The sequence below is a fragment of the Periplaneta americana genome, chromosome 1 (assembly GCF_040183065.1).
Source record: "Periplaneta americana isolate PAMFEO1 chromosome 1, P.americana_PAMFEO1_priV1, whole genome shotgun sequence".
Classification (NCBI taxonomy): Eukaryota; Metazoa; Arthropoda; class Insecta; order Blattodea; family Blattidae; genus Periplaneta; species Periplaneta americana.
The window spans coordinates 153491754-153507351 of NC_091117.1; the positions used below are offsets into that span (position 1 = coordinate 153491754).

Below are 15598 nucleotides of genomic sequence, written 5' to 3' on the forward strand. Positions count from 1 at the left end.
CGCGGGAAGTTTAACTATTAACAGGGCTAAACTTGTAAAAGAAAAACTAGCCGACGTTCAGTTAATGCCAGAGATTGATAAAACTTATTTCAAAAACCTCTTCAAACAGTAATCATTTTCTGTACAAGGAAATATTAGCCAGCAATAAGAAGAAAATGTTGTAACAGCTTTTTATGTTAATATTAATACTATAAACTATTTAAAATTTTAAATTATACTTTATTTAACTTCAGAGGTTATATCAGCGTCACTGGTGTGCCGAAATTTAGTCCCGCAAGAGTTCTTTTACATGCCAGTAAATCTACTGACATAAGTCTGTGCCATTTAAACACACATGAGCCGGGATCGAACCCGCAACCTCGAGCACAGAAGGCCAGCGCTATACCGACCATGCTACTCAGGTAGACTACAAACTATTAAAAAAAAAACAAAATATGATATTAAAACAGAAATAAATATGTTTTTTTTTTTTAGAAACACTAATGCAATATTGTACTTAATGCAAAATATTTAACATTGGAAGAGTTATCTCCTTTGGAAAAATAATGGTTAAAATTGAACTTATTAATCCTTATTCTGTTTTATTTCTGTATTATGTTTTCAAAGTGATAACTTCATCAAACCAATAAAATTTTCTTTATGGATACAAAGTAAAAAATGATTTCTTAATAATTTTATATAGTTTCCTTTTCATTATCTTACCCTATATTGAGATGAATTTAAGAAAAAAAGACATTAACAGTAAATGTGACTATGCTGATCTCTTTCATTTTATTAAGGTAAAGAAATTATAAAAATCAATTTCGAAACACAAGGTTTTATACGAGAATACTCATTTTATTTTTATCTCATTTCACTGTAAATAATTTAATTATGAACATTTACGTTCAATAAATGTTAAACACTTTAACTACCTGAAAGTTCAGAATTTTTTTTTAAAAAACTTTATCCGCATTGATTTTATTAACAATAAAACTTTTAAAATGTTCTCCTGTAAAATTTACGAAACACTAGATAGAACCTTGTCATTCTGAACCAGCGAAATATTGCTTCTGCAATTCTGCATCCCAAATAATCATGAAAGGCCCTGTTCTGGGATATGGTCAGTTACTAATTTTTATTTTACGCATAAATGCACAAATAAACATAAAAAACTAAAACGGAAATAAGAGTGATCTAAAAACAATAGAAAGTATTATAACGCTCTGTGGCTTGTACATTTAAAGAATTATTTATCGTAAACAAGCGCGGTGCCCACAACCACCATTTCACACCTTCTTGAAGGAGTCACTTTCAAACCTGAAAGAGTTCTGCATGCTTGAGTAGTTTCATAAAAGCCGGCTATTATATGGGAAACTTTTGAAATGTCATTGCTACCGAAACCACAATCTATCACGTAAGCGAGACGATACTTGAAGCTTGCCGCTTGAGCGAGTGCTCAAAATGCTTCAGTTTCACCTACACATAGTTCATACTTCTAAGTAGTGCGCGGCATTAATCGCGATTTATGACTTCAGCAATGCCAGTTTGACGATATTAGCTGTGTCAGCTTAGCTCATACAACAATAAAAACAATATTCTTCTCTCAAATAACTACATCTTTGTGTAGTGCTGCTTATGATTAGGTTTTTCTCCGGAGCGGTTGTTTGTGGGCTTTCAATCGGACACCTCCGGTTACCTCCGATTGATGCCGCGCAGGTTGTATACGTGCTGTGGCGCAGACATACATTTTCCGCTGAGCATTCCTTTAATCGGATCAGGTAGTGATTCGAGTCCAATGACGTCCGCGTATCTCTTAGAATAAGTGTGTAATTTTTTGTTTATTTTCTCTTTTTTATTTACCTCTCTCTCTCTTTTTCTTCGGCTCTTCTTTTTTCTTGTTTTGCCTGAAGTACTGTGTTAGCTGACAGATTTTTTTTTCTAGTTTTGAAATTCATAGTATATGTGGAGAGGCGTATTAGTTTTATGTCATTGATCAAATTAATAACATTAAAATTAACTGAAAACTAACGCAGAAGTAAAGCTTTTCAGTAGCTAATGTAAACATTTATAATTTTCCTGGAAACACTCGTTTATTCACAAACAGTTTTTGTCAATTATTATTCTAATCGGTTTAGTTTAACGTAAAATATATTAAGGGAGTTTCAGAATGGAACAAAAGAAACGTGTGGTATCAATGAGTTAAAGTTTACTGTCCAAAATAATTTATTAAGATTCTTCACCAGACAGGATTGTGATCATTGTGTTAAAGAGTGTCAGTATTTGAACTGTCTCTTCTAAAACGCGTCACTCTTCCTCTGTAATAAAAAATATAATCGGATATCAACTTAAGGGTAATTGTAATTATATTATTACCACACGTTTCTTTAGTTTCAGAATGAAACTCAATATTTTAATCTGACAACTCAAGTTGCCTTTTAAATATTCCATAATTATGTATGATTTTTATTGCCTCGAAAGTCACATTTTATAGAAATTTCAAGACTTTTTTTCTAGACTGTGGACCTTTGGAACAATAGCACTAAAGCAGTTAAAAAAAATCGTATCAAATGTTTTGCGTAATTTTAAAACTACGAAAACGATGATATCACTAATTAACCGTCAACGTGTATCTGAATGGTAATAATTTATTTTTGACAGCAAGTACGAGTACCACAACCGCGGCTCTTAATGTTAGCCTAAACACTTACATACATACATTTTAAAATTTAGACCTATTCAGAGAATCTATCTAACCTGGTCTACGACATAGAGATTTCCATATACGGATCTGTTAGCGTCCTAGGAGCGTTTGGCTTTTCTGGCAACACAATCACCAACTCATATTTCATTTCAAGGAAGCGGCTCATCACTGAAGTTTGGAGTTTCATCTCGTAACAATATGCTGGATCAACCTTAGAGGGTCCTTTTTTGCTAAAATTCTTGTGCTTTTCAGTTTTTCACTGGCAATGTTACTCTGTCTGCACACAAAACCACGAAATTATTTATTAGAACTTTTATATATAAATCAAAATAAACACGCTTTTTAAAAGAGTTCAAAAGTGTTTTGAATAGTTAAATTTACTTCTTCAAGTTCGCGATTGTGCGATCGCTTCAAATGGTCTAACAAATTCGAAGTACCACCACCCTTAGAGTAAATTCGCCGACAAAGTTAACAGCGTGCGACTTTATTATTATCTCCAATTAAATTAAAGAATTTCCATTCGACGGATATACGATTTGGTGCCATTTTATTCCACTCACTACCCTCAGTCCGTACGCGTCGGTCGTCCTTGAGCTATGCGTCCTCCACTTTCGCTTCGCTCCGAACCACCGCATCCCTCCGTATGTTCCCTGTTCCACCTACGATAGTACCGGAGATCAACGGTGGAGAGCTTTATTCGTAATCTCCGATTCCTCCGCGGTAGTAGTCACTCCGATGAGCAGCACTATCTTTGTGGCTGATTGAAGGTTCATTGTAGAGGTAAAATGCCTAAGTAAGATGGTCAAGCGTGTAATATTGCAGGGCATAGTTGAGGATATTTGAACTAATATTTTCACTGTTAATATAGACAACATTACATCAAAATTGTGTAAAATAAACGTAAAAGTGACAAAAACAGTACACTAAAAGACACTGAAATACAAAAAGGCACAGAAAGTGTGTTGAACGTAATCCAAAATAACCGATACTATCAAAATCTGAAAATTATGAAGATATTAACTCGACGTTTAGCATGGGTTTGTGTAGTCTACCATGATATTCAGTGCCAACGTCCCAATTAAAAAAATAAATTATCCACATTTTAGGGAATTTCTAGAAAAGTATATAGAAAATTCGCGGGGTTTCAGCGATGAACGACATATGCAATATCCCAATGAAACATGGAAAAATATCAGACAATAGGAATATCTTGTACTACATCATGCACCAATAACATCATGTGCTATTGAAAGAATTTCTTGCAATATAAAATAATTTCAAGTGACATCCGTATATGTTCAATTTCCGTAACTTACGAATGCACGTTATTATTCACTGCAAAGATCACGACGAAAATAAACATCACAGCTCAAGCATGTGTTTACTAGTACAGCTTCAGAATGTCGGGGGTTGACTGTACTCCACGAACACGCAGCGACGACCTGTTTGTTTATATCCTTATCCGTTGCATTACCTGTGTTCGGAGTACTATATACCCAATGTGTCTTTAACTTCAGTCTTTAGATAGCTGGAATACGGAGCCTACTTATTAGGCTTTTCTTTGATAACCTGAGTTGAAACAGAACTCTTCAATGTTTCTTTGCTGTATTTCAGGTTAACTGTTATAAACATGAATTCCTAATTGACTAATGATTATTAATTTAAAAGTGCTAAAATACGTGCAAAATAATTTGCAGCTATATGGGAAGAAAGAAAAATAAAGTTAACAGAAAGAAATCAAATAACAAAGGAAAATAAAAAACGGCTAAGAGAACAGAGTGATGAGAAGAAGAAATATTAACAAATGAAAACTAAAACAAAGATTTAAAAAGAACAAATGTATAAAAGAAGAAATAATGAAGGAATGTAACAGAAAGAAAAAAAAAATTTAAACTGAGACAGAAGTAGACGAGTGAGTGAGTGAGTGAGTGAGTGAGTGAGTGAGTGAGTGAGTGAGTGAGTGAGTGAGTGAGTGAGTGAGTGAGTGAGTGAGTGAGTGAGTCATAATATAAAACGAATTAGTAAAACAGAAAAAAAAACTAAAAATGTATAATAACAGAAAGGACAAATAAAAAAGAGGAAGGAAAGAGAAGGAAAAATGAGAAACAATCACAGTATTAATTACGTCTCGCCTGATGGACATGAGTATTCAAAGAGAAACATCAGACATCAGAATAGTTCATTGAAGTTCTCGCTTGCATGTGCCGAGTCAGCACCATGAATCCTGCCGTAAGAGGTAGAAATGAATACCGCGAGACAGTGCACGTTCCTCTGGCAAATCTTAATTTCACGCTGAAACCCATCGTCCAGTTAAATAGGCGGACCAGACGGTCTCGTTACCGGGGCAATCAAGGTCTGCGCCTTCTTCAGCGCGCTCTGCTCTGAATCAACAGACCAAAACTGCTTTCTAGATCAATGACTGCTAGCATCCTCTGTAAATGCCACCCTCAAAAGGGCGTGGAGGCTGAAGGGAAAATAAAGTAATTAGACACGTCATTGTGTCATTCACTTTCCCTATAATTCTAATTTCTTCTTGCGCTGGCATAATTTGGAAGTTATTCGTAGAGTTCGGAAAAGCCTTTGATAGATCGAAACAACATTTTATAAATTAATACAAACTGAAGCTTATGAACAGCATCTCAACAGTCAAACGAAGTATGCATTTCAATAAAAAATATTATTGCAGATATAAGACTTACGAAAACTGAAGTAACTTTAAAATAACAGCGGACGAACATAATAGTGCATTCAGACATTATTCTTCAATATCTCTAGGAACAATATTCACTGATGAACTTAAGTTATTTGAATACAAATTAACTTCGTTACTGTGTTAACATTATAAAGTTTGGTTTTATGTTGCCCAATTGACTAATTTCGATGTTATTTACATCATCCTCTGAAATAATGTTATTTAACGACGCTCGCAACTGCCGAGGTTATATCAGCGACGCTGGTGTGCCAGAATTTTGTCCCGCAGAAGTTATTTTACATGCCAGTAAATCTACTGACATGAGCCTATCACAATTAAATGCCATCGACCTGGCCCGGGATCGAAACCGCAACCTCAGGCATAGGTCAGCGCTGTACCTACTACGCCAACCAGGCCGACTCATCCTGTGGATCCTAGTCAATATTCTGCTAGGTTGTAACACTTTCTTAAACTCATAATTTCAAAATCTAAACGTATGTTTAATAACACTTCCATGCATGTACAGTATGTGTGTATGTATGTATGTATGTATGTATGTATGTATGTATGTATGTATGTATGTATGTATGTATGTATGTATCAGTGGCGTGCATTCTGGGTAGGCTAGGTCTGCTGCGCCTACCCAGACAGACAGGAAGAAATTTATTAAATTTGTATTTAAAAGTAATACTGTTAATTTAAGAAAGTCTGCAGAGTCCTTAACTAATTTCAGCAAATTTTGGCTTGGCATCCTATTTTCATTTCCTTTTGGTTGGTACTGTACGTCGCATTTCAATTATTGTCCGCTGTGTGCTCGCTCTCGCGTCATCTTTCGTCACTGGAGAGTTGGGCAGCTCGGCTTGCTGAGCCTCCCTGGCCCTGCAGTGAGCGTAGTGTTTCCCTTCATAATCAGTACATTAGAACAGCTGGCGCATGCGCCCTGATTTACGTGTCTTGCCCATTGCCGTAGTACGTTAGGCTGGTAGGCGCTAATGAAAGCGCTTTTGGTGATGAAATTACTGTATTATAGTGTTTATTTGAACTTCTATTGGTAAAGTGAGTGTGTTATAGAGTTTATTTAAACAAAGTGAGGTAAAACTAGTGCGATATTGTTGTAATATGGCAGAAGATCACTGTATAATTGAACAGATTTTTAAAAGGACTTTCGGTTGTAGATCATTGAACGAAAAAGTTGAAATTGTAACTGTGGGGGGAAGACCAGTGCCGGCGCTTCCGAACTTTAAGTTTTTACATAAAGAAAAGAGTAGAGAATATTTACGTTATTTCAATGTGAACCAATATGTGAAAACTAATTAGCTAACAGGATGCAGTCATTATTTTGCTGGCCATGCTTATTAATTTGTAACGATTTTTTTAGTAGGTTATTTTACGACGCTTTATCAACAGCTTAGGTTATTTAGCGTCTGAATGAGATGAAGGTGATAATGCCGGTGAAATGAGTCCGGGGTCCAACACCGAAAGTTACCCAGCATTTGCTCATATTGGGTTGAGGGAAAACCCCGGAAAAAACCTCAACCAGGTAACTTGCCCCGACCGGGAATCGAACCCGGGCCACCTGGTTTCGCGGCTAGACGTGCTAACCGTTAATTTGTAACGAACAAAGTGTGTGGAACAAAGAGGGTTATAATAATTTAAATAATCTCAGCAATGCCATTGTCAAACACGAACGATCGCAATGTCATTTGCGTTCGGTTGTTCAGCTTTCTTGTTTTGGAAGTGTTCGTATTGACACCCAACTTGATCAACAATTGAAATCGGATGTGGCGCGTCACAATGAAATGGTGAAGAAGAACAGAGAAATAATGAAAAGCCTAATCGACACAACGTGCTTCTTAGCCATGCAAGTACTGCCGTTCAGAGGGCATGGCGAAAGTGAAGATTCACTTAACAAAGGCAACTATATAGAATGTTTACATTTGTTGAGCAGCTACGACACTACTCTTCGAGAACATGTAGAGTCGTCTACAACATTTAAGGGCACATCAACAGAATTCAAAATGACCTGATAGCTGCTATCAGTGGCGTGTTGATGGAATCTATTAAGAATGACATTTCCATGGCCCAGCATGTTGCAGTTATTTTAGATGAAACATCCGATGTAAGCAACAAATCACAACTATCCACCACTCTCAGGTATATCCATGACCAGACAGCACAGGTTCAAAAAACGTTTATTTCCTTCGTTGATGTGAGTGCAGATAGATCCTGTAATGGTTTATTTAATCATGTAATGGACATAGTGGGATCTTATGATATTAGAGACAAATTAGTTGGTCAAACATATGACGGTGCGGCAGAGATGGCTGGAGAAATAAATGGACTTAAAACCACAGTTCAAGACATTTATCCTAGAGCTCTATTTGTTCATTGTTTCAGTCATGTCCTAAATCTAGTCTTATCTCAGTCAGCTATGAGTATTAAGGAGTGCCGGATCTTTTTTTCAGACATTGAATGGACTAAGTAGCTTCTTCTCCAAGTCTACAAAACGCGCGCATGCTCTTACTGAATATTCCAACAGGATAATTCCAAGAAATGCACCCACAAGATGAAATTTCTCTTCCAGAATAGTCAATATTGTAAAGGAGAACCGTAAATTGCTGGTGGACTTTTTTAAAAATATACTCAACAACTCATCAGACTGGGAAAGTGAAACTGTTGCTCTTGCGCGTGGATATTTGTCTTTCCTTTCAGAGTTTGAGACCAAATTTCTTCTAAATGTGTTATCAAAGATCTGTGCATACATTGACATTCTGTACAACATTCTTCAAACGAAGCATTTGGATATTCTGTATTGTGTAGAAAAGGTTAATGAAACAAAACGTATTGTTCTACATGAGAGATACAGATTTGATGCATTATGGAGTGATGTTTGTAATGAAGTCGAATGTGAAGAAGTGCCGCGAAAAAGAAAATGCCTGGAAAATGATGTCATAATATACAGGAGAATATTTTTTGAAAAAATAGACAATGTGACAAACCATATTACAGATAGGTTTGGAAATCTCCCTCAGTTGGAATTTATTTCATTGCTTGATCCAAACAAATTTCAGTCTTATAAATTAAATTTTCCTAATTCCGCCCTGGATGCGCTGAATGTAAAGCACAGTGCAGTGCTTGATATAGTTCGTCTAAAAAATGAATTGACAGTCTTATATTCAATGGAAGAGTTTCGTGGAAAATACCCTCATGAACTGGTGACACATTTAAAATCAAAACAACTCCACACAGAATTTGTCGAATTGTACAAATTGACCCTACTGGTTTTGACCATACCAAGCACATCTGCATCTGCTGAGAGGTCATTTTCTGCCCTTAAGCGGATTAAATCACTTCAAAGATCAACTCAAGGGCAAGAAAGGTTAAGCAGTTTAGCCTTGATGTCCATTGAGAAGAAAAAGCTGAAAGAAATCTGAAAATCCCTTACATTCCACAGCGATGTCATTGAGGAGTTTTCTAAAAAGGAACGCAGAATGGAGTTCACCTTTAAGTAAATAAGGTATGATTTATTTAATTACCAATTTATTTTATCATTAGTTTCCGGAAGTTTCTGTTTTCTTACCCTCCTTCTGGCTGCTGCTCTGGTTTGATGTCAGAACTCACTAAAATTATATCAAATTATCAATATGTTCGAGATATTGTAAGTTGTATACCTATGTAGCATGCAAACATGAAGAGCCTACCCTAATGCCATAGGTTGCGCACGCCACTGGTATGTATGTATGTATGTGTGTATGTATGTATGTAGGCCTATGTATTTTTAGTAGATTATTTTACGACATTTTATCAACATCTTAGATCATTTAGCGTCTGAATGAGATGAAGGTGATAATGCCGGTGTCCAGTTACCCAGCATTTGCTCATATTGGGTTGAGGGAAAATCCCGGAAAAAACCTCAACCAGGTAACTTGCCCCGACCGGAAATCGAACCCGGGCCACCTGATTTCGCGGACAGACGCGCTAGCCGTTACTCCACAGGTATGAACTGTATGTATGTATGTATGCATGCATGCATGCATGTATGCATGTATGTATGTATGTATGTATGGTAAAGTTAGCAATGTAGTGACTTACCGAAGGAGGTTTTTGAAGAAAGTGGATAAATGCGAATTGGAACTTGTAGGCAGTGCTGTTTTCTACTTATTCAAGTGTTCTCTTCACGGATTTTGAGCGACTGTGGTGCAGGTAATCTATATTCATGAACTTTCCTAATTGCACGTTCCGGGTGATATTTGGGTTAGCAGGTAAAGACCTTGCTTCATCTAAAGACACGGTCAACTGTTTCCCTCCTCAAAAGTTTTCTAGTGCGGAGCAGCAGACTGTGTCAGCTGACCACTGGAACGCTCGCGCGCTCTCCAGTCTTTATGATTTAAAATGTGGCGAAATAGAAAAACCCCAAAACTCGTTACAATCGATTTCTCGGTTTATTTATCGGTTCAATAGTTCACACACCAGTTAACACCCTCAATCGATACGCCTTCAGTGTTATTAGGCTTTACAATGGAACTCCTGTTGGCCGTAGTGTATGCAACGGAGAAGGCATTGGAGACATCGTCACGGATTCCAATCCGTCTTAAGAAATTATTATTTTTCTTTTGTTAACGTGATGTCCTTTGTTGATGTAGCTGCAGGCAGGGACCGTGCTGACACTCCAAAAAGACCTCACTTTGCGGCCGTTTCGTATCGCAAAAAAAATGTCCGAATATGGACTCAGATATAAACCCATTCAGAGTTGTAGAATCAAGGAAGGAGAATTGAAATGATATTATCACTTTAACAGATTATTTAATAAAATTAATTACTAATGGCATAGTGGGAAATGTAGTACATTCACTTTTACTGGTAACATGAACAAGAGGCAGAATAAATAAATTGTAATAAAAGTTGTACGTAGTTCTATGTGTATAAAATTATGATAAAATTTAAATTGTTCCAACAATTTTCTTAGCAATCTGTGCTCTGGCTCATTTAATAGAGTTTCTGTCTACAAATCAGCAAATATGGATTCAATTTCCGGGTAGAGAAATAGAGATTCCTGCCTGATAAGGACAAGGTACATGTCTATGTCCTCTACCTTGTATTTGTCATTTGTTGTCTCAAGCGGTAGTTTTCCTCCATGCTGATCACATGGTCAGGAAATCCTCGTATTTATGTAGCTATATCTAACGTTCACAAGAATGAGGGTGAAACAGATGAACTCCAACTGATATTACTTACTTACAAATGAAAGGGTACACGGGAAAAACGAACAATGTCACATTTCCATTAAGGGTGAGATAATCATCTGTTTCAGTATATATATATATATATATATATATATATATATATATATATATATATGTGTGTGTGTGTGTGTGTGTGTGTGTTTTTACTGGAAATGAAGGAAATGACGAGTGTATCCGTGGTTTTAATTCTCCCTTACTTTCGGTAAAAATAACATTAAAGTTAGTAGTAATACAGTGAATTAGATAACGACATCAGCCTTATTATTGTGACATTGTTCGTTTTTCCCTGTACTCTTCAAATGGCTTTTAAGGAACCCGGAGGTTCATTGCCGCCTTCGCATAATCCTGTCATTGGTCCCTATCCTGTGCTAGATTAATTCAGCCTCTAATATCACATCCCACCTCCCTCAAATCCATTTTAATATCATCCTCCCATCTACATCTCGGCTCCCCAAAGGTCTTTTTTCCTCCGGCTTCCCAACTAACATTCTATAAGCATACGTGCCACATGCCCTGCCCATCTCAAACGTCTGGATTTAATATTCCTAATTATGTCAGGTGAAGAATACAAAGCGTGCAGTTCTGCGTTGTGTAACTTTCTCCATTCTCCTGTAATTTCATCCCTCTTAGCCACAAATATTTTCCTAAGAACCTTATTGTCAAACACTCCTAATCTCTGTATCTCTCTCATAATGAGAGTCCAAGTTACACAGACATACAGAACAACCGGTAATATAACTGTTTTATAAATTCTAACTTTCAGATTTTTTGACAGCAGACTAGATGACAAAATCTTCTCAACCGAATAATAACACGCATTTCCCGTATTTATTCTGCGTTTAATTTCCTCCCGAGTGTCATTTAGCCTATATTTGTTACTGTTGCTCCAAGATATCTGAATTTCTCCACCTTTTCGAAAGATAAATCTCCAATTTTTATATTTCGATTTCGTACAATATTCTGATCATGAGACATAATAATATACTTTGTCTTTTCGGGATTTACTTCCAAACCTATCGCTTTACTTGCTTGAAATAAAATTTCCGTGTTTCCCCTAATCGTTTGTGGATTTGCTCGTAACATATTCATGTCATCCGCATAGACAAGAAGCTGATGTAATCCGTTTAATTCCAAACCCTCTGTGACGATTATTTGTGAAAACTCACAGTACGCAGGAGTTAATCATGAACCGAAGTGGAAATTCTCACTAGAGGCATAACTGCCACCGTAGTCTGATACTCTCTGATTTGTTTTTCAATTTGCTTTCAATGTTTACATAATCACACATAATTTTGTAACAATATTTCTGCTAAAAAGTCAATTAATGACACATCGTAGAGTACATGAGAGAGACAGCGACTAAGCTTCAAAATTAGGGGTTCTGTCACTCTTTGAACTTTTTTTAATGCAAGCTACTACACGTGAAATCTTGTAAGGGGTTGTAAGACGTTCTTAGGTGTAGGACTAGCCTATAAGCCTTTGTTGCAGAAAAAAAAACAAGTAACGAAACATTATAAAATTCCCGCCTCCTAGCGGTTTCAGATATATTGACTGTCATTACAGAATGGCAAGAATAACATTTTGAAACGTACCCTATTAACTTAAATTTTAAATTCCATTATTAATAATAATGTGTTTTAAATGTTTGTAGAAGCGGCTCCGCTTCAGAGCCTTTAACTACTGACACAACTGCTTCATGTAATGGTTAGTAAAGAAGCAGAAGCAATGAAGAAAATAAAATATGTATTAAGATGTGGAAATGCGCAAAGAAAATCATAGCAACAAAATGACACCCGTTATAATAACGTTAAGTAGTTAAGTAGGTGTACTAAAAAGTGAAAAATGAAAAAAAAAATAAATAAAATAAAATAAAGAAGTAAAGAAGGAGGAGAATAAGGAGAAAAAAACAGAAGACGAAAAAATTTAGTCAGAATATCTGTATAGATCAATGCCCCATAATATTTATTTCAGAGTGATAAACTACAAATAAGCATTTTTCAGATACAATTAGTGTGAGCCATAACGAAACTCTTAGTAGAAACATGAAATATTCAACACAGATCTTGATTATGTAGCTAATCGGCGATATATGTGATGGAGGGGGGAAAAGAACTGGTCATCCTGCCCTATTATCTCCTGACCAATAGTCCGTCCCAGGAATCTCTGGAGTAACTTCGCGCATATGGGGGCGTAGTCTATCAAGTGTATTGCGGGCAGCATGAGTTCGAGTCCGTTAAGGGGTAAGATGCTCGTGGTAGAAGATAGAGTAGAGTTCAGATAGAAATTATTCCCTCCTGCAAGCGGTTGCTCGCTTCGTTCAAGCAATGCCTCCCTCCCAGAGCAGTCATTGGCCCTATCCCTCCCACATACCACTTGCACAGAGGTCTTGTTTCGCCTTTCTACTCCACAGATACCTGGAACGGACCATAGTTATCTCATAAGTGGTGCATTATTGGTATCACTTGTGGATTCAGACCTGTCTTCGGACTGTTGACTAAACAACAACCTTGATTACTTCCTGGTTTATTTATTGATAAGGTAATATTTTCCACATTGTCACTTCGTATGTCTGACACGGATACAAAACATCAATTAACTCTGGTTAAATTCGAGTTGCGCTTTTATTTTATTTCATACGCACCTTCATTACAGCATAACATAATGAGCAGTTATATAGCAAATGTCCGATAGAAGTATATGAAATTTGATTTATGCGAGATAAAACAGAGGCGACTGGACGGTGTCCGCAAACAGAGGTCATAGAAAGTTAGACTTCCTGCTGTCGTTTACAGCCGGTATCACAACCTTTCGTCATGTGGAGATATCAATCAGTAGCATGCGCAAAAAGAGAAACAAATGATAAAAGTCAAGCTATCTAGCAAGCCATCTATTAATCAAACCTTCTTTCATCAATGAAACATTAATTCTTCAGGTTATATCGACTATTTTAGTTACAAATTAATACCGATCACATAACGGAATACAAATGCTGACATGATAACTTTACTTGAGTCTATATTTTATACTGACAACAATTTCTAAGGTCCGATTTCATCAACATGTTACTAATCCACAATTATCTAAGTATTTTTTGTTAAATAGGTCCGTCTTTTGGTTATCAAGTAATGTGTAGTTTTAATTATTAACTATGTCTCATTTATTTAATTGGATTAACGTTTTGGCAAGTATTTGATATCATCAGATCACCATAAGTATCATGTTATACAATACTGAATACTGAATTACAAAAATTAAGTGGAATGAAGTAATATTCGAACAAACAAACATGGTTACCACTTGACTAGATAAATGTTACATTATAATTAGACGTGCACTGACTCAGCTGTTTACATGAACAATATTTTCATTTTATCATAATGTTAAGATTTGACTCAAATGGAATTATGACGTGCAATAATTACATATATTATTAAATATTCACGTGAAAGTATTGTGTTCCGTTTAATACGTAAATTAAACTAACAGGTTACGATCATGCTTGATGCTAAATGATTACTCTGTTTGAAAAATTATGCTATTGATAAATACATGTACATATGTCAAGATATCACCTGTGGTATTGCATTTTATCATAAATGTTGAAGATTGAGCACAGAATGAAATGTGAAAACAAAATGGCATTATGCTACTGAATCTTCATGTGGAAAATATTATGTACCATATCTTACATAAGTTGAAAACAAGTAAATTAAGAGCATGCTTGATACAAATGATTGCTGTGTGTTAAAAGTCTTGCTGTTAAAATCGCGTTTACATATTCTAGTAGCTGCCCATGGTAGCTGGCATGAGAATTAAAATAGTGATAAATATTAAAATGTTAAATAAATTTTTAAAATACAGCTGAGGTAGGTTAAATATGGTACAAATTTGGCTGTCACGTCTCGAAGATCAGTCAGCTGGTTTCGGTGCTGTGTTAGTTATTAACATGATGTGAACGGGTCGGTTGTTCAGCTGAGACTAATTTAATTGCTTATCGGTCTATACCACCTTTTCAAAATGAAAATAACTATTTTTGCTTTTTACAACTAATAGCAAACGTTGTGTTGCAGGGCATGGAGGAGATTTACGTGGTCAAAGTGCGCACGGAGCCCGACCCGGCGCGTCTGTACCCATCGGAACGGCGCTACTCGGCACTCACGGTGGGAGGCTTGGGCGCCGTGCACTTGCTGCTGGGCGCCACGTCGCTCCTGCTGGGCGGTCTGGGACTGGCTCTGCAGTCCGATACCTGCTGGACTGGGCGATACGGCGGCGGTCTGTGGCTTGGCATCGCAGCTGCGGCGGCTGGGGCTGCCGGCATCCTAGCTTGGAGGCGGTGAGTGAACACTCCTTCGAGCTTGCGCATAGTCCTACTGCCTTAATCCAAACATAGCTTCAGTAGCCGTAAGTGGGCGAGCGGTAACTTGCTAGCGTTTACATCCCAGACGGGATAGAGCTGAACCTTTTACTTTCTCACTATACAGGTCTAGGCACTATTACCTCAATTGAGGTAGAGCCCGGACGAGAAGTTATGGCACCGGCGCGAGGGACGGATTTTAGTTCGTTTGCTTGGACTCGCTCTCACACTCAACTGGAGGGGTGTTGGGTCAGTTGGTTACTAGCATTCCGAATGTTCAGATCGTTCTGCTACTATCGCTATTGCTAATACTGAAAACATTGTCCTTCTGACCGCCCTCATTATGGCATTGTCTAAAGTGTGAAATCATAGAGTAGTTCCTAGTCAAGGACATGAAATAGCTTACAATGTATGGAAATTCATGTCAGAAGAGGCTGTAAACGGAATACCAATTCCATTGAAAAGCGTGTGTGCAAGAGTACTGGCTGCCACTGGTATTTCAAAGCGAACCTTGGCAAGAATCAGGAAAGAAAGGAAAAACATTGAGGCAGGAACAGCAGATTCTTTCTCCAGTCCGGAAAAATCACAGCCGAAGAAGAAGGTTGTTGCAGCTGTAGACAGTTTTG

At 37.0% G+C, this 15598-nt stretch overlaps 1 protein-coding gene across 2 annotated transcripts in view; it reads left to right on the plus strand.

Moving 5' to 3' along the window:
• Window positions 1-15598, plus strand: part of LOC138702250 (uncharacterized) — a 123185-nt gene that overhangs the window by 92409 nt on the left and 15178 nt on the right. For both annotated transcript variants that reach the window (XR_011332827.1, XM_069829838.1), the window contains exon 2: window positions 14689-14951. Coding sequence is in view for 1 of the 2 variants with exons in the window: in XM_069829838.1 (XP_069685939.1) it covers window positions 14692-14951 (260 nt within the window). In the remaining variant the exon portion in view is untranslated. The remainder of the gene's footprint in view (window positions 1-14688; window positions 14952-15598) is intronic.